This window comes from Pristiophorus japonicus, chromosome 5 (assembly GCF_044704955.1).
Source record: "Pristiophorus japonicus isolate sPriJap1 chromosome 5, sPriJap1.hap1, whole genome shotgun sequence".
Lineage (NCBI taxonomy): Eukaryota > Metazoa > Chordata > Chondrichthyes > Pristiophoridae > Pristiophorus > Pristiophorus japonicus.
The window spans coordinates 210,510,720-210,534,508 of NC_091981.1; the positions used below are offsets into that span (position 1 = coordinate 210,510,720).

Sequence of the window (23,789 nt, forward strand, 5' to 3'; positions counted from 1 at the left end):
TGGCATGAATGTTACCTGCCATTTGTCAGTCTAAGTTGGAATCTTATCCAGGTCCTGTTGTAGGTTGGAATAGGCTGCTTCACTGACTGGAACTGAAAACTGTGGGATCATCAGCGAACAGCCCTGACATTATGAAAGGGGGAAGGTAATTGATGAAGCAACTGAAGATGGTGGGATGAGAACACTTCCCAGAGGAACTCCTACATTGATGGTCCTGGGGCCATGATAATTGGCCTCGGTCAACCAGATCTTCCTTTCCATCAATACATGATACCAGCCACTGGAGACTTTTCCCTTTGACCTTCAATGACCATAGTTTTTTAAGGGCTCCTTGGTGCCACTCAGTCAAATGCTACCTTGATGTCGTAGGCAGATACTCTCACTTCTCTTCTGACATTCAGTTTAATGGCATTACTGATGACTCTTTCAATCACTTTTAATTGGAAGGAGGCTGATAGGGCAGTAACTAGCCTGGTTAGATTGAACCTGATTTTTGTAGATAGTACATATATGGGCAGGTAGATGCTAGTGTCACAGCAGGTACTGGAACAGTTTAGCTAAGGAAGTAGCTAGGTCTGGCACAAAAGTCTTAAGCATTACAGCTAGGATGTTGTAAGGGCCCATAGCCTTTGCTCAGTCCAGTGCACTCAGCCTCTTTTTAAGGTCAAGTGGAGTGAACTAAATTTTCTGGTTACAGGTATTTATGTTGGTGGATACCTTGGGAGGAGGCAAAGTAGGATTATCCTCTCGGCACTTTTGACTTGAGACATTTGTAAACACTTCAGCCTTGTCTTTTGCAGTTGTGTGTTGGCCTCCATCATGGTTGAGAATGGAGATGTTCATGGAGCCTCCTATTAATTGTCGATCGCCATTTTCGATTGGAAGTGAAAGGGCTATAGAGATTCCTCTGATCCATTCTTTATGGAACTGCTTAGCTCTGTATATAGCCTGTTATTTTGGTGCTTAGCATGTGGTAGCCCTTGTAGTGGATTCACAAGGTTTATACCTCATTCTAAGGTATGCCTGGTGTTGCTCTTGGCATGCCTTCTACATCTGCCTTGAACCAGGGTTGTTCTCTCAGTCTGATGGTGATGAAGAAGTGAGGGATGTGCAAGACCATAAGGTTACAGATTGTGGTGGTATACAATTCAGCTGCTGATGATGGCCCACAGTACCTCACAGTCTATCTGAGTTAGCATGGTGTTAATAAGAAATAGGAACAGGAGTAGGCCATACAGCCCCTCAAGCCTGCTCCGCCAACATTAATGCCACATTATATGATGGAGGTGGTCCTCACAGTGAAAATTAGAGTTTGTCTTCAAAAGGACTGCACAGTGGTCCATCAATGTTATCATGGACAGAACTGTCTGCAGCACATAGACTGGTGAGGATGTGGTCAAATAGGTTACCTCATGTTAGTTAGTTTCCTCACCAGCTAACATAGACGCAGTCTGGCAGTTATATCCTACAAGTTTCGGCCAGCTCAGTTAGGTCAGTGGTGATACCACACAGCGTGTTGTATTGAAAAGCCGGCAAGCTGGCTGTGTAGGTCCCCTGAAGCATTGCACAGCCACGTGACAGCACAGCTTACAGGAAACACTGCCCAGAGTACTTTTTGTACTTTGCTTCCCTCAGAGATTCCTGTAAATAATTTTCAAGATTGAGGAGTACTGATTCATCCATTGCGGGGAGCAGTTGGTAGTGATTAGCAGAAATTTTTCTTGACCTTATTTGACATGAAGCCACAAGACTTCAGAGGGTCCAAAGTCAGTGTTGAGGACTCCCAGGGCCACTCCTATTTGACTACTGGTCTGTCTGATTTTCTTATTTTTACTGAACTTTGTTGTAATTGTTTACAAATAGGGTCTGTTAGGTCATTTCAGAGGACACGAGGAGTCAACTACATAGCGTAGAACTGGAGTTACATGTTGGCTAGATAGAAGCGGCAGGCACCTTCCATAAAAGGAACTAGTTGGGCTTTCATGACAATCATTAAGCTTTCATGGTTATTTTTCTGGTGTTAGCCCACAAATTACACTTAGAATAGTCTCTGGCTAAGGTAGTGGAGGCTAATACAGTAACGCTAGATGCACTACCCATTTATCACCAATGGTTGGAAAATGTAGCCCCAAGATCCAGTTAAACTTTGAAAAGAAAACTCGAGCGCTTTTATCTGGAGTGATGAGCTATGATGGGTCACATGAACTCCCTCATCTGTATTTCTCTTGTGATCCAAATTTCCTCTACTTTAATGCCAAGAGAGAAGACAGAAAAACACTGCTTTTACTGTTTCTGTTCCAAAATTGCATTAGATCTATTTGTGTGTGTTTGGGGTCGGGGCGGGGATAGAGAGAGAGAGCTTTTCTAAATACATTAGTACATTTATAATTACGATTTATATTTAAATTCTTTTTTCAAAACTTAACTGGACTTACGGATCATGGACTTTTCCAATTTGAGATTGTGTTTTCTCTCTGAAGTCATCAACTTTTTTTGACACGAGCTTTGCAGCTTTTTGCCTATATTGAAAAGAAGCAATTCTAAATGTGAATATTTTAATAAGTGATACCTCATTTAAACAAGACATAGGAAGGAAGTATTAGAGGTTAAGTAAAGGAAGAACATACAAACTTACAAAATTGATGCATAGGAAAAGACCAGCTGATCCATCAAGCCTGTCCCACACTCAGAAAAGTAACAGAGGATAAGCATGAATACCAAATGCATTCCCATCTTGTGAATAAGTGAATACTCCGGCACATTTTGATCGGAAATTTGCCAGTTCCATTGACCTATCCAACATCATTTTTTTTAAACTGCTGTAATTCTCATGACAGTTGGGTAATTTTTGTACATGGTCTGATGTTTCATTGAAAGGATGGTCAATAATGAGATGGCAGATCTGACAAACGCCCAATTAATGTGTGAGCTTTCTGATTAGTCTGAATGTCTGATTAGCACTAAGGACCAATTAGCAGGGAAATCTAGACATTTAGAAAAACATAACACAATCAAGTAGCGTCAACATGGTTTTATGAAAGGGAAATCGTGTTCTTTGAGAATGTAATGAGCAGGGTGGATAAAGGGAACCAGTAAATGTAGTGTATTTGGATTTCCAAAAGGCATTCGATAAGGTGCCATATAAAATGTTACTACACAAGATAAGACTCCATGGTGTTGGGGTAATATATTATAGCATGGATCGAGGATTGGCCAACAAACAGAAAACAGAGAGTCAGGATAAATGGGTCTTTTTCAGTTTGGCAAACTGTAACTAGTGGGGTGCCACAGGGATCAGTACTGGGGCCTCAACTATTTATAATCTATATTAATGACTTGGATGAAGGGACCAAGTGTAATGTAGCCAAATTTGCTGATGATACAAAGATAGGTGGGAAAGCAAATTGTGTGGAGGACACAAAGAATCTGCAAAGGGATAGAGATAGGCAAAAATATCTCTATAATGTGGGAAAATGTGAGGTTATCCACTTTGGTAGGAAAAATAAAAAAGCGAATTATTATTTAAATGGGGAGAGATTACAAAATGCTGAGGTACAGCGAGATCTGGGGGTCCTTGCACATGAAACACAAAAAGTTAGTTTGCAAGAGGGATGGAGTATAAAAGTAGGGAAGTTTTGTTACAACTGTACAGGGCATTGGTGAGATCACACCTAGAGTACTACGTACAGTTTTGGTCTCCTTATTTAAGGAAGGATATACTTGCATTGGAGGCAGTTCAGAGAAGGTTCACTAGGTTGATACCTGAGATGAAGGTATTGTCTTATGAGGAAAAGCTGAGCAGGTTGGGCCTGTACTCATTGGAGTTTAGAAGAATGAGAGATGATCTTATTGAAACATAAGATTCTGAGGGGGTTTGACAGGGTAGAGGCTGAGAGGGTGTTTCCCCTCGTGGAGGAATCTAGAACTAGTGGGCATAGTTTCAGAATAAGTGGTCACCCATTTAAGACGGAGATGAGGAGGAATTTTTTCTCTCAGAGGGTCATGAATCTTTGGAATTCTCGGCCCCAGAGAGCTGTGGAGGCTGAGTCATTGAATATATTCAAGGCTGAGATGGACAGATTCTTGAACTAAAGGGGAGTCAAGGGTTATGGGGAACAGGCAGGAAAGTGGAGTTGAGGCCAAGATCAGATCAGCACGATCTTACTGAATGGCGGAGCAGGTTCGAGGGGCCGTATGACCTACTCCTGCTCCTATTTAGTATGTTCTTATGTTCTTATGTAGTAACAGAGGTCAATAGAGATTAGTGGGACAGGTAACAAAAAAGGTTCTAAACACCATTACAGTCCTTTATTAAACATAGAGATGGTGTTATAGACTCAAATGCCTATTTTTGAAGACACTGATATTGCAATATTGCATCTGTACGGGAGGCCAACAACTAGAAAAGTCTGGCAGTAAATTTATAAAACAGTCCCTGTATAATGTTTCATTGACAGGGCTATGTTTCATTGAACAGGAGAAAAACAAAGCTTTGCCCCAGCACTAGTCTTTATAACAAATACTTACTGTTGCACTTCAGTTAACCAGCGTAATGATTTTGCTGTCATTCTTCCATCACTAAAATAAGGGGTCTCTACTCCAAATGTACTATATTTGCTGTGCCTTGACCAGTCATATTTTCTGTCCACCTGCTCCCCTAAGGACATAGTTGAAGAAATCTGTTTAAATCTTGGAACCATATGCTATTATTTTTTTTGCTATTATTACATTTCCCATTATAAATTATATTGTTGCTACTAAACAATTACTGACATTGTGAACCAGCCTCTCAACCCATGTTGAAAAGATTGATTTAAATTGATTACTTTGATTAAAAGAATTATCTAATAAAAGCACTGGGCATATCATACAATCACAAAAAAGAATAAAATGTTATTTTTAAAATACTATAAGCGGATATGCTAGGGAATAGCATTCAGTTTTGGACATATATGGCTTAATTTATGTTCATATGCCGACTAATGTTATTTATTTTTGGCATGGTCTTTCTCATCCCCCATACTTTATGCAAAATTTATTGGCTGCCATCTGAATGGGCTAAGTTAAGGGATATTGTACTTTTAAAGTATGTTGAGGTTGAACAATATTAATAGAACACAATTTGTTTCCTTCATTCAATAGCCATATCAAAGATTATATAGTTGTGCAATAACAGGTAGGAAACTCAATGGCTTTGAAATTACACTGTGTGAAGATTAATGTGCACATACATAATACCTTGCATGAAATTCCTTGGTCTGCTTTTTTAAATCCAGGCCCACCTCCATTAAAATAACACACCAAGGAACTTCATGGCCCCTATATTTACGCGCAAGGAGGAGGGGAGCATGTTTGCGGGTGGGGGATCTCAGAAATCCCAAGAACATGCCAGATTTAATGACAGGACCTCATTATAATTTTTTTTACTCGATTTCCCACCCGGCAGCCAGCCAGATTGAGAGGCCCCTTGAGCCTACTCCGCCATTCAATGAGATCATGGCTGATCTTCTACCTCAACTCCACTTTCCTGCACTGTCCCCATAATCCCTCGATTCCCTTAATATCCAAAAATCTATCGATCTCTGTCTTGAATATACTCAAAAACTGAGGGATGGATTTTCCAGTCCTTTGAGCTCCAGGTTTCGTCTCGGAGTGGCATGAAAGGTGGCATTCAGGTCTCCTGCACCCTGTCACGATCCTCCGGTCCTTGGGAAGAGCTGCGCCAGGTGTGCAACGCCTCTCATTGCAAGACCGTTGGAGTTTTGACTCCTGCCTGACCCGGGCACCTGGAATCGTGCCTCGCAATGACCGCCTGGGAAATCAGTGCTGTCCAACCATGCCGGTGGCGGTGATGAAGGTAAAGTGCTGTACAAGTAAGTGCGAGTGTTTGTTCTTTTAATTTTTTTTAGTGATTTGTGTTGTGGTGGCATGGGCAATGTTTTGGGAAAGTTTTTGTGTGTTTTTTAAGGTTTATTTCCCCCCCACCCCCCAAAGCCTCTCTTGGAGCGCACACGGCTCGGCACTTTAGTTCGCGAGTTTCCCATTTTTGCGCCTCAAGAAGTGTACAACACTTCCCTTCACGCTGCGCCCTCTGGTGCAGGGCCCAGATGGCGAAAATTTCTTCCCAAAGCACAGACTATTCCCAGCCGGTAACTTTCCCGCCCAGCCTCCATTTTCGCCCCAAAACCAGAAAAGCCTAAAATCCAGCCCTGAGCCTCCACAGCCCTCTGGGGCAGAGAATTCCAAACATTCATCACCCTCTGAGTGAAGAAATTTCTCCTCATCTCAGTCCTAAATGGCCAACCCTTATTCTGTGACTGTGACCCCATGTTCTAGATTCCCCAGCCAAAGGAAATGTCCTCCTTGCATCTATCCTGTCAAGTCCTGTAAGAGTTTTGTATGTTTCAATGAGATCACCTCTCATTCTTCTAAACTCTAAGGAATATAGGCCTAGTCTACTCAATCTCTCCTCATAGGAAAATCTCTCCCATCCCAGGAATCAGTCTGGTGAACCTTCGCATCACTCCGTCAATGGCAAATATATCCTTCCTTAGGTAAGGAGACCAAAACTGTACACAATACTCCAGGTGCGGTCTCACCAGGGCCCTATATAATTGCAGTAAGATGTTTTCACTCTTATACTCAAATCCTCTTGTAATAAAGGCCAACATATCATTTGCTTTCCTATTTGTTTCCTTGTTGTACCTGCATGTTAACTTTCAGTGATTCGTGTACAAGGACACCCAGGTCCCTCTGAAGACCAACATTTCCTAGTCTCTCATCATTTAAAAAATATTCTGTTTTTCTATTTTTCCTACCAAAGTGGATAACTTCACATTTCTCCACATTATATTCCATTTGCCATATTCTTTCCCACTCACTTAGCTTGTCTATATCCCCTTGAAGTCTCTTTGCATCCTCCTCACAAATAATGTTAAGCCCAACTTGCAGCACCGCAGAGCCAAAGCTATTGCCATCTGGAGTATTTAAATTAAATGAGTAAATATTCATAAAAATAGGAAAATTACTACATCTAACTGCTTTGCATAGCTTTAAGAGAAATCATTGCTAAAAATTTCCTTAGTGGTTCTCTTGATCAGATGTCGCAATTTTAGCTGAAGATCGCGGAAACTCTGCTTACACAATGTACCCAAGTTTTCTGCCGATCTTCTGTCAAAGTTAGTGGTTGATTAGGAGAGCTCCAGGGAAATTCCCAGCGCATTTGTATATTGGCCAATAAGATGGCTGTTGTTTAGGTAAAATGAGCTTTACCTTTCCTGGCAGATAGTATGTCAGATTAAAAAATAATACCAAGAAATATTATGGGGGAGAAATTCGATCGCGCCTCTGTTGCGACGTTGTCCCGGGCGGAGTGGTCTGCCGCTGCAAAATTCATCAGCTGGGCCCGGAGTTTGGAGTGCAGCGCTGCGGGAGGTATCCACACCTCTTTTAGGGCACTAGGCCTGCTGAGCCACTGAAAATCTGGAGCTAAACAGCCGGTCTGGGTGTGCTCTAACAGAAGCTTCCATGGAGAAAAAAAAATCAAAAACATTCCCAATTCATTACTGACGCGATCCCCACATAAATCACAAAAAAAAAGAAAAACAATGACACTTACCACAGGTAGATATTTCTTCCATCACTTTGGCCAGGACAGCTTGGAACGCCAGATTTCACAAGCAGTCCCACTAAGGCGCGCTTCGGGCTCTATGGAGCGGGCACAATCCAAATATTGAACCGGTGTCGCAACCAGACGCATTGCACATTGGCTCGCCTCTCCCGGGCAGTACTGCTCCCCGCCCCCACCCCCCACAAACCCAGCACCGAATATGCCGGCGGGGCGCTCGAAGCTGGTTGCCCGGGCGCAAGTGCTTTCCGCCGCTAGATGGGCGGCAAAAGACCGAAAATCCAATACATTGCTTCTTATTTATCTACGTGTTGCTCAATTATGGGTTTGCCTTAAGTTTTACCGCCAAATGAAATAAAAATGAATTGCTTGCACTGGCAAAAACATAACTACAGTAATTACATGAAAACTGAAACTTTTCAAATTTTTCTTTGTGGGCGATACCTTGAAAATATAATAAAATGTGTCTTTATAATAATAAAATAATAATAATTTTTATTTATATATCGCTTTTAACGTAGTAAAACGTCCCAAGACGCTTCACAGCAGTGTTAACAAGACAAAACAGATAAATTTGACACCGAGTCACAAAAGAAGAAATTAAGGCAGATGACCAAAAGCTTGGTTAAAAAGATAGGTTTTAATGAGCATCTTAATACTGGGAAGACAGGTAGAGAGGTTTAGGGAGGGAGTTCCAGATCTTAGGGCTCAAACAGCTGAAGATATGGTTACCGATGGTTGAGCGGTTATAATGACGGATGTTCAAGAGGCCAGAATTTGAGGAGTGCTGACATCTTGTGGAGTTGTGAGGCTTAAAAAGATTACAGAGATAGGGAAGGGCAAGGCCATGGAGTGATTTGTAAACAAGGATGAGAATTTTGAAATCACGGTGTTGTTTAACTGGGAGCCAAAGTAGGTCAGAAAGCACAGGGATGATGGGTGATCTTGACTTGGTGCGAGTTAGGACACGGGCTGCTGAGTTTTGGATGACCTCAAGTTTACATAGTGTAGAATGTGGGAGGCCAGCAAGTTGGAGTAGTCAAGTCTAGAGGTAACAAAGGCATGAATGAGGGTTTCAGCAGCAGAAATGTAATTATAGTTTGCATAGGGTGCAGGCAGGGAAGAGAGAGCTAGAGAGAATACATATTACACAACCCATGTTAAATTACTGACATCAACATTTCAAACTATAATCTAGAAAAAAATATGGTGGGCTGCATTAAGGAGTGCAGTTAGGCAAAACAGTGTGACAGCTGCTTTATTTTAGATGAAGGAGCCTGTGTACATATAAGTTAGTGAATACACTGTGTTTGTAGAGCAGTTTTTTTTAATCCAGAAAGGAGCAGGTGTCTTTAATTTCTGTTTTTCAAAAGAAAGTACATTTTAACCTCTTCTGCAGGGGCATTTTTTATATTTTATATATAGTAATTACACTGATGTGCACCCAGCCCATTTCCCTGCAACTCCTTATTCCAGATCAGCTGCAGAGATGTAGGTAATAATGAATCTGCTGTATCTGTTACTATTCTGGGCATTGGCTGCTGAACCGGATCAAACTAGTTTGCTCAGACTACCCAGATTCAAAATGTTGAACTTAATTATGTAATAGAGGTTTTTTAGTAGAAAATTGGTCATAGTAAATACAAGGGGAGCTAAATTGGGCTGTGTAGCGCCCATTTTTTTAGGCGCAATGCAGCCACCTGGTGCTCAACTGGGGTCCAAGATGCATGCACACACTTCCAATGGAACGTGTGCGAGAGGGATGGAGTACAAAAGCAGGGAGGTCCTGCTGCAACTGTATAGGGTATTGGTAAGGCCGCACCTGGAGTACTGCGTGCAGTTTTGGTTACCTTACTTCAGGAAGGATATACTGGCTTTGGAGGGGGTACAGAGATGATTCACTAGGCTGATTCCGGAGATGAGGGGGTTACCTTATGATGATAGATTGAGTAGACTGGGTCTTTACTCGTTGGAGTTCAGAAGGATGAGGGGTGATCTTATAGAAACATTTAAAATCATGAAAGGGATAGACAAGATACAGGCAGAGAGGTTGTTTCCACTGGTAGGAGAGGCTAGAACTAGGGGGCACAGCCTCAAAATACAGGGGAGCCAATTTAAAACCGAGTTGAGAAAGAATTTCTTCTCCCAGAGGGTTGTGAATCTGTGGAATTCTCTGCCCAAGGAAGCAGTTGAGGTTAGCTCATTGAATGTATTCAAGTCACAGATAGATAGATTTTTAACCAATAAGGGAATTAAGGGTTATGGGGAGCGGGCGGGTAAGTGGAGCTGAGTCCACGGCCAGATCAGCCATGATCTTATTGAATGGCGGAGCAGGCTCGAGGGGCTAGATGGCCTACTCCTGTTCCTAATTCTTATGTTCTATGTTAGAAGAGCTGAGGCAGATGTGAAGGCGGGCCATGTTACGGAGGTGGAAAAATGCGGTTTCAGTTATGTCGCGGATATGTGGCTGGAAACACATTTCATGGTCAAACTTGACACCTAGGTTGCAAACAGTCTTGATCACCCTCAGATTGGTGCTAGGGAGAGGGATGGAGTCAGTGGTTAGGGAACGCAGTTTGTGGCAGGAACCAAAGATAATGGCTTCGGTCTCCCCAATATTTAATTGGAGCAAATTTCTGTTCATCCAGTACTGGATGTCAGACAAGCAATCTGACAAATTAGATACCAAGCAGGGGTCGAGAGACGTGGTGGAGAGTTAGAGCTGTTTTTGGGAGTATTCCTATTCATACTTATGAGGAGTCCTACATACAGAATCACCATAAGTATGAATGAGGATCCCCCTTCTTTCATAAGAACATAAGAAATAGGAGCAGGAGTAGGCCGTATGGCTCTTCGAGCCTGCTCCGCCATTCAATAAGATCATGGCTGATCTGATCATGGACTCAGTTCCACTTCCCCACCCGCTCCCCATAACCCCTTATCCCCTTATCGTTTAAGAAATTGTCTATTTCTGTCTTAAATGTATTCAATGTCCCAGCTTCCACAGCTCTCTGAGGCAGCGAATTTCACAGATCCACAACCCTCAGAGAAGAAATTTCTCCTCATCTCTGTTTTAAATGGGCGGTCCCTTATTCTAAGATCATGCCCTCTAGTTCTAGTCTCCCCCATCAGTGGAAACATCCTCTCTGCATCAACCTTGTCAAGCCCCCTCATAATCATATACGTTTCGATAAGATCACCTCTCATTCTTCTGAATTCCAATGAGTAGAGGCCCAACCTACTCAACCTTTCCTCATAAGTCAACCCCCTCATCTCCAGAATCAACCTTGTGAACCTTCTCTGAACTGCTTCCAAAGCAAGTATACCCTTTCGTAAATATGGAAACCAAAACTGCACGCAGTATTCCAGGTGTGGCCTCACCAATACCTTATATAGCTGTAACAAGACTTACCTGCTTTTATACTCCATCCTCTTTGCAATAAAGGCCAAGATACCATTGGCCTTCCTGATCACTTGCTGTATCTGCATACTATCCTTTTGCATTGGTTGGGCCGGCCCACGTGATCTCAGGGGCGCTTGCGAATCGCATGCGCCTTTGAAATACGGAGGCGTCTACCCGCGGGTACCCGGAGAGACGCAGGACCGCAAATGTCCGAACCTCCGGCACCATCAGGTAAGTTCGTAGAATTTTTTGCAGGTCGGAGCATCTACTCGCGGGAAACCTCCGACTGCAATTTCTACCCCAATATCTTTGTGCTAACAAATGGGGTGGTAGCAAGATCAAGTAATCCCATGGCTAGTCACACCAACTTAGCATCGAGTTACTATCCATCTAGTTTTCAGGCAGACCTCCATTCAAGCTGCCAGATCTGATTTTGGAAACAGACGGGAGGCCCATGCATGAACATTAATAGGGATCAGCTGAAGCTCTTAGAAGCCCCAAAACTATTTCCGTCTCGGCCCCCCTGAATATCATCAGTTCTTGCTCCAGTCCACCACCCATATGCGGTACAAGTTGGGCAGTGTCCATTTTCAGTGAAAATTAAAGAGATCTTTAGCTGCAGCCAGAGATAGCTGGATGGACACATTTTTATAGCAGTCACTTGTGGGTTCTGAGCCTTAAAGAGTTCAAAATTTATTGCATTTGCTGGTGTAGGTTCTGCATACAAGATGCTTGCGGCTCTAAAGTTCTGCTTCTTTTTATTCCTAATACTGTACCCCTCCTCTTTAAGATGCTACTGCAGGCCCATCAAATTCGGCCAACCCACCTAATTTCCCACCTCCAGAAAGGCGACCTGTGTACTGGAGAGCTCATTTTATACTGGAAGCTTGCTGACCACGCTGAATGAAAACCCAGGACCACAACAGAATGCGTTCAAAACTAACTCCTCCGGGTGGTTGCTACATAAGCCCCGTCCAGTGCCCACCCAAAGAGCAATCCAAATAAAGATCGCTCCCCTCATATGTCCTGATAAAGCCAAATCCTGACTTTATAGCAAATGCAACTTGTTACCATATTCCAATTTTAATCCCTACTGGATTTAGAATTGTAGTCGTATATATGTAATTGTAAGATACAATTTTGTTCTTCCTAACCTACATTATTGCAAATAAATAGGGATTCAGTGTAAATGTGTATTACTTACAAAAATCGTGTTTCCTTACCAATATTGTAATCACTGTGTGATGTAACATATAGTTGATGTCCCTCTTGTGATTCTTTATTAACTTGTTCTCGAGTCTTTCGTGGGTTTACAAGTTCTCCAGCAGAGATATCTGAAATAAAATGTTCAATACAGTCTTAAATAGTCAAATTCTAATTAAGTGTTATTTAAAGTAAAGAGTACACACTTCAAACATTTATTATTCTGCAGTGATCAAAATAAGTGTTAACTTTTGCAGTTGGCAACACTGTTCTGAGTTAGAAGGCTGTGGGCTCAAGCTCCAGGACTTGAACACATCAAACTAAACTAGTGCTTCCATGCAGTATTTAAGAAATGCTGCAATTTTTTGAAGGTGTTGGGGTCAAAATTGCCCCTTTTTTTGGCCCGTTACCGCCTCTTAGAGTAAGGCCTTACCCACTGGGAGCAGGCGAGGGTACGACTCATCCACAATTTCCCCCGGGCCTGGGGCAATGGAAACATGTTTCTGCCACGCCCCGATTTTCCACCCCGCCTGGCTGGCGCTCCGACCCCTCACCGCTCGCAACCCATTTTCCACCCCGCGGGGGAAATGGTCCCTGCGAGAGCGGGGCCGTCACCGGTCAGTGCCACTAACAGCTTAGCAAGGCGGGAAGCTGCCAGTGGCTGGGCTGTGCGGCCTCCCTGAAAGAGGAGGGCACACCGCCATGCCCGCCATTTTCTTTTAATTATCGGCAGACTCTGCAGTCAGCCACCAACAGGCTGGCCCGGCCGAACCCTTCCCTGGTAGCCCAGTTGCCACCACGGAGGCCTCAGTGAGTCTTGCAGCATCCCTCCCCTTTGACTGAAGGGGAGGGACGTTGTTACGCATCAGCACAGCGGTGATGGACACAGCCCCACTCCCGACATGAACCCACCCCTACTCCGCTACAAACAGTACCCCAAAGAGCTGAAAAGTGGTGCCAGAGTTAAAGAGCTCCGATTCTTCCCTACTGTTGTGTCCTTGGATGCTCTAATAATGACTCCACGAGGCAATGTGTTGTACTTGAACTGTAGTGACCTTAGTCCTTTATTTGTTAACTCCAGAGTGAGGATCACACCTGGTGGCCTGCCTTTTATACTAGGCCAGGCACACCTGTACAGGTAACCTACAAGTCTCCCACTGCTGTGCCCTCTGGTAGCACACCTTGTGATAGTACCAACAATAGCCATGTAGGATACATGACATCACTCTCCCCCAAGCCTTTAGTGCAAATCGCCTCTGCATTGACTGTGCTCTGGGCTTAGCTCTATCTGGTTGACCCTTGGCGGGTCGTTTCAATCTTGGGTGAGTGGTTGGTGCAGTAGAGTGCTGGTGGTTGCTGTTTGTGTGCAATGCTGATCAATCCATTCTCCTCCTCCCACATACAGGTTATGCCGGAGACTCAGTGCATTCATGTACATTCAAGTTCAGGAAGACAAATTTGCATTCATTTGTGGTTTAATTGTGAGACCAGTACGCTAGATTGGTGAGATACATTATCTATGTGTGCTGGGGATCGATGACCGGTGCATAAGGGCAAGCTAGTTCCAGAACTGCTGGATGGTGTCTCGGCAGTCTAGTGGTGGCGCGGTGCCCAGTGCTGGCAGTGGGAACCCAGTTGGCTTGAGTTGCCTGCTCTTGGGGCTGTTGCCGTGCTTCCTAGCATCGGGCAGTTTCACAAATGCCTGTGACCTCCCTGTCCTTTCTTTGCGCCCTGGGTCGCTGCTGCTCCCTGAGGGGCTGTCGTCTAGCAGTGCACAGGGAACTGCTGACTCGCCATCCTGGGCATTGTTTGGGTTGGGATCCTGGCTGGTCCCGGTCCCCGTTGGGAGGACTGTAGTGAGTGACCCTTCGTTTCCGGGTATGGCCTTGGTGGCGATGGGGTCTGGGGCTGCGCCTTAGCACAGTTTGCTCTTTCAGGCTCGTGGCGGTTTATGCCATCAGGTGCCTGAGAGGTGGAGCCGATCAGGGGCAGGGTATCGATACCAGTGCTGTTACCCGCCTGAGATCGCTTGCTCTGCAGCTCGTGTGTATTGGCTGCTTGTGGCCAGACTCCATGGTGCATAACTCTGGTCCCAGGGATGCAAGCCACTACATTGGATGGCTCGCTGGACCTGTGTGCTCATGATGGATGTCTGCCCGTTGCATTGGCTGCGTGCAGTTGAAATCCTACATTGCACAACTTTTCATTACTTATTGTGGATGCTTTTAGCTCCAATCGCGATCGCGCGACTTTTCCTCGCTGGTTGCATGTACACAATTCTGCTCATCGCTTACACATTTTACATGATCACGTGACTTTTCCTTGCTTATTGCATGTACACAACTCTGACCATCCGTTACAGATTTTATCTCTAACTTACAGTTGCTGTTACATTGCTTGAGTGTGGAATTGTCTCTTTAATTGTAGTGGGTTGCAGGCCTCCTTTAAGAGAGCCTTGCTTTCTTTACCTCAATCCTCTTCTCCATTTGGTGCCACGGTTGCTCCATCAGCGCTGCACCTCGTGGTCTGGCCACGGCCATCTTTTTCTTCAGCGCCTCACCTCGTGGTTTGGGCGCCATCTTTCCTCTATCCACGATGTCGACTGCGGTGATACTCTTCTCCCGAGTTCTGCCACCAAAGCTGGGAAGTCGCCTTTGGATCCGATTTTCTTCCTCTGGAGGGCTGCCACTGGAGCCTGGAAGGTGCATTTGGGTTGTCTCAGCTGGATCATCTCCATGCAGTCATGCTGAGCGGTCTGTGCCTCGGGTGCTGTGCTGGTCTGCTCTCTGGTGCCGGGTCCACCCTCAAGTGAGGGCTTGTTGTGCCTCCGAACGCGGAGGATGTCGATCGCTGGAGGTGTGAAGTCTTCCCACTTCCAATGCATCTTCTCCATCCACCTTCTTCCGAGCAGCGTTGGTCCATTATCTGCAACAATCCACAGAGGTAACTTCTGCACAGCGCCATCATGGAGTAGCTTTACATTCACACTACCAACGACTGGGATAAGTTCATCAGTGCAGGTGCGCAGCTTGGCCTGAACCGGGACCAATTTGGGTCGTTCAGCTTGATTGTCTCATAGCCTCTCAAAGGCTTCTTGATTCATTACTGACTGGCACACCCCCGTGTCCACTTCCATGAAGACTGGAACACCATCTATCTCGACTTCCATCCTCAACGGGGAACACTCGGTGGTGCAGGTAAACATGCCACATACCTCACCGTGGGGCTGAGCTGCCTCTCTGCCTATCATTTCATAATCCGCACTGGATTCATGGCCATCTGCAGACACTTTATCGACACAGTGAGTCATATTTCTCTTACACATTCGCTGGAGGTGGCCCTTTGTGTTGCAGCCCTTGCATACATAGTCTTTAAAGTGGCACTGGTGAGCCCTGTGATTCCCTCCACAATGCCAGCATGGAGCTACTTGATTAGCCCCCTTCGGCGGACTCTGAGTTAAGGGACTCCGGAGCATGTTCTCTCTCCCCTGAGAGGGTTCACGTTCTACAGTCCAGCCTCTAAAAGGCATCACTCGGTGCACAGTACCTGCCGGGTTTGAGTCCTGAGGGTGAGTCATCTGCCTAGAACCACAAGTCGAGGTCGTGAATGCCTGGCTCACAGAGATGGCCTTCTGCAGTGTGACTGTGGTATCCGCCGACAGTAGCTTATGAAGAAAGCCCTCATGGCCGATTCCAATGACAAAAATGTCCCACAGCGCTTCGTTGGGGTGGTTGCCGAAACCACACGGTGCTGGAAGCCCGGCGTATTTCGTGATTTACTGGCCTTCAGGCCATCGGTTGGTGTAGAACCGGTGTCTGGCTGTGAGGATGCTGTCCTTGGGCTTGAGTTGCTCATGGATCAGCGTTACAAGCTCCTTGTACGTCTTGGTCGTTATCTTCGCTGGTGCCAGCAAGTCCCTGACAAGGTCATAGATGGTGGGCCCACAACTGGTTAGCAAGATAGCTCTGTGCTTATCAGCCAGTGTGGCTGGGTCGTCTCCTGCCAGGTCGTTTAATTGTTGTGTCCTTGGATGCTCTAATAATGACTCCACGAGGCAATGTGTTGTACTTGAACTGTAGTGACCTTAGTCCTTTATTTGTTAACTCCAGAGTGAGAATCACACCTGGTGGCCTGCCTTTTATACTAGGCCAGGCACACCTGTACAGGTAACTTACAAGTCTCCCACTGCTGTGCCCTCTGGTGGCACACTTTGTGATAGTACCAACAGTAGCCATGTTGGATACATGACATCTCCAACTCCTGACGAATAATTTGAATTATCTGAAAAGGGGCGGAGGGCAATTCCCACCGCCCCCCCCCACCCACTGCCTTTCAACAATAACTTGCATTTATATATCAACTTTCACATTAAAATAACCGAAGGCACTTCACAGAGACAGTCTCACTGAGCTGCAAAACAGAGAAGGGCATTGGAGGTGGTGTTGCGGGAGAGATGGGCACGGGTTTGGGAGCCCACTTCACTTCAGGTTTTCTGCAAGAGATACGAGGTTGGATGCGGAGCAGTAGTTTGCGAGGCGAGAGGGTCAAAGCTGGGTTTTTTAGGAATGGGTGATTCCTTTTGATATTAGTAAACTGACTCTTCCATAAGCATGGATATTACACTGATTGCACTGAAGAGTTTTAAGTAGGGATGAGTGAATTAGCAGCAGATGAGAAATTTGTCCAATAGAACCTTGATTTTCTTTTCATTCGGTCAGAAGAGGGATGAACAGCCAGTTGTCGTGGTGTATATAGGTACCAATGATATAGGTAAAAAGCGGAATGAGGTCCTACAAGACGAATTTAGGGAGCTAGGAGATAAATTAAAAAGTAGGACCTCAAAAGTAGTAATCTCAGGATTGCTACCATTGCCACATGCTCGTCAGAGTAGGAATCGCAGGATAGCTCAGATGAATACATGGCTTGAGGAGTGGTGCAGAAGGGAGGGATTCAAATTCCTGGGACATTGGAACCGGTTCTGGGGGAGGTGGGACCACTACAAAGCAGATGGTCTGCACCTGGGCAGGACTGGAACCAATGTCCAAGGGGGGAGTGTTTGCTAGTGCTGTTGGGGAGGGGTTAAACTAATATGGCAAGGGGATGGGAACCTATGCAGGGAGACAGAGGGAAGTAGAATGGGGGCAAAAGCAAAAGATAGAAAGTAGAAAAGTAAAAGCGGAGGGCAGAGAAAACCAAGACAAAAATCAAAAAGGGCCGCATTACAGCAAAATTCTAAAGGGGCAAAGGGTGTTAATAAGACAAGCCTGAAGGCTCTGTGCCTCAATGCGAGGAGCATTCGGAATAAGGTGGACGAATTTACTGCACAGATATCAGTTAACGGATATGATGTAATTGGCATCACGGGGACATGGCTCCAGGGTGACCAAGGCTGGGAACTCAACATCCAGGGGTATTCAACATTTAGGAAGGACAGACAGAAAGGAAAAAGGAGGTGGGGTGGCATTGCTGGTTAAAGAGGAAATTGATGCAATAGTAAGGAAGGACATTAGCTTGGATGATGTGGAATCGGTATGGGTGGAGCTACGGAATACCAAATGGCAGAAAACGCTATTGGGAGTTGTGTACAGACCACCAAACAGTAGAAGTGAGGTTGGGGACAGCATCAAACAAGAAATTAGGGATGCGTGCAATAAAGGTACAGCAGTTATCATGGGCGACTTTAATCTACATATTGATTGGGCTAACCAAACTGGCAGCAATGCGGTGGAGGAGGATTTCCTGGAGTGTATTAGGGATGGTTTCCAAGGCCAATATGTCGAGGAACCAACTAGAGGGCTGGCCATCCTGGACTGGGTGATGTGTAATGAGAAAGGACTAATTAACAATCTTGTTGAGCGAGGCCCCTTGGGGAAGAGTGACCATAATATGGTAGAATTCTTTGTTAAAATGGAGAGTGACACAGTTAATTCAGAGACTTGGGTCCTGAACTTAAGGAAAGGTAACTTCAATGATATGAGACGTGAATTGGCTAGAATAGACTGACGAGTGATACTTAAAGGGTTGACGGTGGATAGGCAATGGCAAACATTTAAAGATCACATGGATGAACTTCAACAATTGTACATCCATGTCTGGAGTAAAAAGAAAACGGGAAAGGTGGCTCAACCGTGGCTAACAAGGGAAATTAAGGATAGTGTTAAAGCCAAGGAAGAGGCATATAAATTGGCCAGAAAAAGCAGCAAACCTGAGGACTGGGAGAATTTTGTAATACAGCAGAGGAGGACAAAGGGTTTAATTAGGAGGGGAAAATAGAGTATGAGAGGAAGCTTGCTGGCAACATAAAAGCTGACTGCAAAAGCTTCTACAGATATGTGAAGAGAAAAAGATTAGTGAAAACAAACGTAGGTCCCTTGCAGTCAGATTCAGGTGAATTTATAATGGGGAACAAAGAAATGGCGGACCAGTTAAACAAATACTTTGGTTCTGTCTTCATGAAGGAAGATACAAATAACCTTCCGGAAATATGAGGGGACCGAGGGTCTAGTGGGAAGGAGGAGCTGACGGATATCCTTATTAGGCGGGAAATTGTGTTAGGGAAATTGATGGGATTGAAAGTCGATAAATCCATGGGGCCTGATAGTCTGCATCCCACAGTACTTAAGAAAGTAGCCCTAGAAATAGTGGGTGCATTAGTGATCATTTTCCAACAGTCTATCGACTCTGGATCAGTTCCTATGGACTGCAGGGTAGCTAATGTAACACCACTTTTTAAGAAAGCAGCGAGAGAGATAGCGGATAATTATAGACTGGTTAGCCTGACATCAGTAGTGGGGAAAATGTTGGAATCAATTATTAAAGATGAAATTGCAGCACATTTGGAAAGCAGTGACGGGATTGGTCCAAGTCAGCATGGATTTATGAAAGGTAAATAATGCTTGCCAAATCTTCTAGAATTTTTGAGGATGTAACTAGTACAATGGACAAGGGAGAACCAGTGGATGTGATGTATTTGGAATTTCAAAAGGCTTTTGACAAGGTCCCACACAAGAGATTGGTGTGCAAAATTAAAGCACATGGTATTGGGGGTAATGTACTGACGTGGATAGAGAACTGGTTGGCAGACAGGAAACAGAGAGTCGGGATAAATGGGTTCTTTTTAGAATGGCAGGCAGTGACTAGTGAGGTGCCGCAAGGCTCAGTGCTGGGATCCCAGCTAGTTATAACATACATTAATGATTTGGATGAGGGAATTGAGTGTAATATCTCCAAGTTTGCAGATGACACTAAGCTGGATGGAGGTGTGAGCTGTGAGGAGGATGCTAAAAGGCTGCAGGGTGACTTGGACAGGTTAGGTGAGCGGGCAAACGTGTGGCAGATGCAGTATAATGTGGATAAATGTGAGGTTATCCACTTTGGTGACAAAAACACGAAGGCAGAATATTATCTGAATGGCGGAAGATTAGGAAAAGGGTAGGTGCAACAAGACCTGGGTGTCATGGTACATCAGTCATTGAAAGATGGCATGCAAGTACAGCAGGCGGTGAAGAAGGCAAATGGTATGTTGGCCTTCATAGCTACGGGATTTGAGTGCAGGAGCAGGGAGGTCTTACTGCAGTTGTACAGGGCCTTAGTGAGGCCTCACCTGGAATATTGTGTTCAGTTTTGGTCTCCTAATCTGAGGAAGGACATTCTTGCTATTGAGGGAATGCAGCGAAGGTTCACCAGACTGATTCCTGGGATGGCAGGACTGACATATGCGTAGAGACTGGATCAACTGGGCTGGTATTCACTGGAGTTTAGAAGGATGAGAGGGGATCTCATAGAAACATATAAAATTCTGATGGGACTGAACAGGTTAGATGCAGGAACAATGTTCCTGATGTTAGGGAAGTCCAGGACCGGGGACATAGTCTAAGGATAAGGGGTAAGCCATTTAGGACTGAGATGAGGAGAAACTTCTTCACTCAGAGAGTTGTTAACCTGTGGAATTCCCTACCACAGAGAGTTATTGATGCCAGTTCATTGGATATATTCAAGAGGGAGTTAGATATGGCCCTTACGGCTAAAGGGATCAAGGGGTATGGAGAGAAAGCAGGAAAGGGGTACTGAGGGAATAATCAGCCATGATCTTATTAATGGCGGTGCAAGCTCGAAGGGCCAAATGGCCTACTCCTGCACCTATTTTCTATGTTTCTATGTCAAGCATTTCTCGTGTTCCATCAGCAGACAGCAGGGAAACTCTTCTGTAATTACCACAGTCGGACTTGTCACCTTTCTTGAAGATGGTCATGATTGCGGCATCTCTGAGATCCCATGGCATGCTCTCCTCCTTCTAGATAAGAGAGATGAGGTCATGGATTCGCGCCAAGAGTACTTTTCTGCCATGCTTTAGTACTTTGGCGGGGATTCCGTCTGCTCCTGAGGCCTTGTTGTTTTTCAGTTGTTGGATGGCCTTTTCAACCTCGTGCCAGGCTGAGGTTGTGCTGAGATGGTGACGGGTAGCATGCTGTGGGATGGAGTCAAGGACAGTCACGTAAAAGACAGAGTCTTGGTTGAGGAGATCCTCAAAGTGCTCCTTCCAGCAGGCACTGGCTGCTTCTCTGCCCTTTTGAGCACCTCTCCATTCTTGGCTCTCAGTGGAATAGGATCTTGAGTGTTTGGGCCGTAGGTAGACTTGACTGCATTAAAAAATCCATGCATGTCGTGATTGTCGGCTAGTTGCTCGATCTCCTGCGCTTTTTCCACCCACCATTTGTTCTTTAGGTCATGAGTTTTTTGTTGGACCTCGGCCTTCAGTTGTCTGTAGGTCTGCTTTTTTTCACTCGAGTTATGGAGTTGTTTCCAATTCAAAAATGCCTTGCATTTGAGTTTTATTAGCTCCTGGATCTCCTGGTCATTCTCATCGAACCAGTCTTGATGTTTTATGGTTGAGTAACCAAGAGTGTCTTTGCAGGTGCTAATTATGGTGGACTTGAGGGCAGACTAGGCACTATGGATCTGTGGCTCTGGTTCATTGGAGGTCGTCAGGTTGGCTGTGAGGCGGTGGCTGAATAGGGCTTTCTTTGCAGGGTCTTTGAGTGCTTCAGCATTGACCTTTTTGCAACAGCATTTCTGTTGTCCCTGCCGTTTTGAGGCTACGTTGATGGAGACACCAGCAGCGACGGGGGATAAAGGAATGGGGAAACAGCGCCGACCTGACTGGAGACACCAGCAGCAGCGGCTGCATACAAGAATGGGGAGGCTCTGATTCAAATCAACAACAAAGGAAAAATCAAAGAGTGACGTTACAGGAGAACAGGTAGGTGATTGATTCGTGAGTATTCCAGCTTTTCTTACTCTCCAAGTTATGGATGGGGGTTAAATTAAGATCAGCTGGTACTTATTAAATTAATAACCGGTAAAAAAAACAGCACCACGGGGGGCCACGGGCGGTGAGAATTGGCGGGCGGCAGGAATCGGAGGATCGACGAGGTGGCAAGGAGGTGGCAAAGATCAGCGAGGTCGGGACCCAGGAAAGATTCTTCAACCCTTTAAAATTAAATTCGGAATCTGGAACATCAGGACTGTCATGTATGTAACCACAATGTAACACCACTGTATTACTGTAGACACTCAACCGAGATGCACACTTTGACCACAAGTTCACCTCTTGTGGTCAAGGTGTACATCTAGGTTGAGTGTATAGTCCTTACTCGACAGTATGAAACCACACGAGGCACATTCTGGGGACAAGGTCACTCTCTGACCTTACTTCTTTATTCACAGGACTCCGCAGACGATGACCCTGCGTGGGACCTCCCTTTTTATACCTGTGTGATCAGGTAAGGAGTGTCTCCCACAAGTTCACCCCTTGTGGTCAAGGTGTGCATCTAGGTTGAGTATATACAGTAATACAGTGATGTTACATTTTGGTTACATGGGTGACATCACCTTCCCCCCCGCCCCCCCCAAAGTCTTATTGGAATCATAGGTTTAGTCTTTCAGGTGATCTACGCTCCCTCGTGGAGCGCCGCAGTTGGGGCTCTGGTTGTTGGACACTGACGTGAGTGTCTGTCACCTGTGGTGATTCCGGTCTGTCCGGGCTGACCGCAGGGACTGTGCATTCTTCTGATTGCTCTTGTTGCTCGTTCACTGGCGGTGTTGTGAGCTCCATCTCATGGTCTTCTTTAGGCTCCTCAGTGTCGATGCTGAATCTTTTTTTTACTTGGTCCAGATGCTTACGGCATATCTGACCATTGTTGAGTTTTACTGATACGTCCTTACTATACAGTATAAATGCACACGAGGCCCATGCTTGAGAGAAGGTCAGTCTGTGACCTGTCCTTTATTTCTTAGCACTCAAGTGATGAAGGTGGGTGGAGCTTCCCCTTTTATACCTGAAGGTCCAGGTTAGGAGTGTCTCCCACCTAGTGGTCAGTGTTCTCACGGTGTACAACTTAGGTCAGTTTATACATGGGTTACAATGCTGGTTGAATACATGACATCACCTCCCCCCCCAAAGTCTTATTGGGATCACAGGTTGAGTCTCTCTGGTGGTTTACACTCCCTTGCAGAGCGCCTGAGTTGGGGCTCCGGTTGTTGGATGCTGGCCTGAGTGTCTGCTGTTTGCAGTGCCTCAGGCCTGTCCGGACTGCCCACAGTGACTGGGCTCTCCTCCCTTTGGTTCCGGTGTTCGGTCACCTGTGGTGGAGTGAACTCTATATCGTGTTCTTCCTCTGCTTCTTCTATGGGGTTGCTGAACCTCCTTTTTGTTTGATCCACATTTTTGCGGCAGATTTGTCCATTGGTAAGTTTAACTACCAGAATCCTATTTCCCTCTTTGGCAACCACAGTGCCTGCGAGCCATTTGGGCCCTGCAGCGTAGTTGAGGACAAAAACAGGATCATTTACATCAATACATCGCGCCCTCGCATTCCTGTCATGGTAGTGATATTGTGACTGGTGCCTGCTCTCGACAATTTCTTTCATGGTGGGGGGTATAAGGGATAATCGGGTTTTGAGCGTCCTTTTCATTAGTAGCTCCGCGGGTGGAACCCCTGTGAGCGAGTGTGGTCGGGATCTATAGGCCAACAGGAGGCGTGATAAGCGGGTTTGTAGGGAACCCCCTTGGAATCTGAGCATCCCCTGTTTGATTATCTGCACTGCTTGTTCGGCCTGGCCGTTTGAGGCCGGCTTGAACGGTGCCGTTCTAACATGGTTAATTCCATTGCCTGCCATGAAGTCCTGGAATTCAGTACTTGTGAAGCATGGGCCATTGTCGCTGACCAAGATGTCCGGTAGACCTTGGGCGGCGAACATTGCCCGTAGACTTTCTACCGTGGCAGAGGATGTGCTTGAATTTAAAATGTCACACTCGTTCCATTTGGAGTAGGCGTCTACTACAACCAAAAACATTTTCCCCATGAAAGGACCTGCGTAGTCCACATGGATGCGTGACCAAGGCTTGGTGGGCCATGGCCAGGGGCTAAGGGGGACTTCCCTGGGCGCATGGCCCAGCTGGGCACACATGTTGCACCTGCGAACACAAAGTTCCAGATCTGCGTCTATCCCTGGCCACCAAACGTGTGACCTGGCAATTGCCTTCATCGTGACAAT

General features: G+C 45.5%; 1 protein-coding gene across 4 annotated transcripts in view; it reads right to left on the reverse strand.

Annotated features, from left to right (window-relative positions):
- Positions 1-23,789, reverse strand: part of efhb (EF-hand domain family, member B) — a 230,868-nt gene that overhangs the window by 118,112 nt on the left and 88,967 nt on the right. For all 4 annotated transcript variants that reach the window (XM_070881276.1, XM_070881274.1, XM_070881275.1 and 1 more), the window contains 3 exons: positions 12,254-12,364; positions 4,528-4,657; positions 2,436-2,519 (listed from right to left, as the gene is read on the reverse strand). In XM_070881276.1, the coding sequence (XP_070737377.1) occupies positions 2,436-2,519; positions 4,528-4,657; positions 12,254-12,364 (325 nt within the window). The remainder of the gene's footprint in view (positions 1-2,435; positions 2,520-4,527; positions 4,658-12,253; positions 12,365-23,789) is intronic.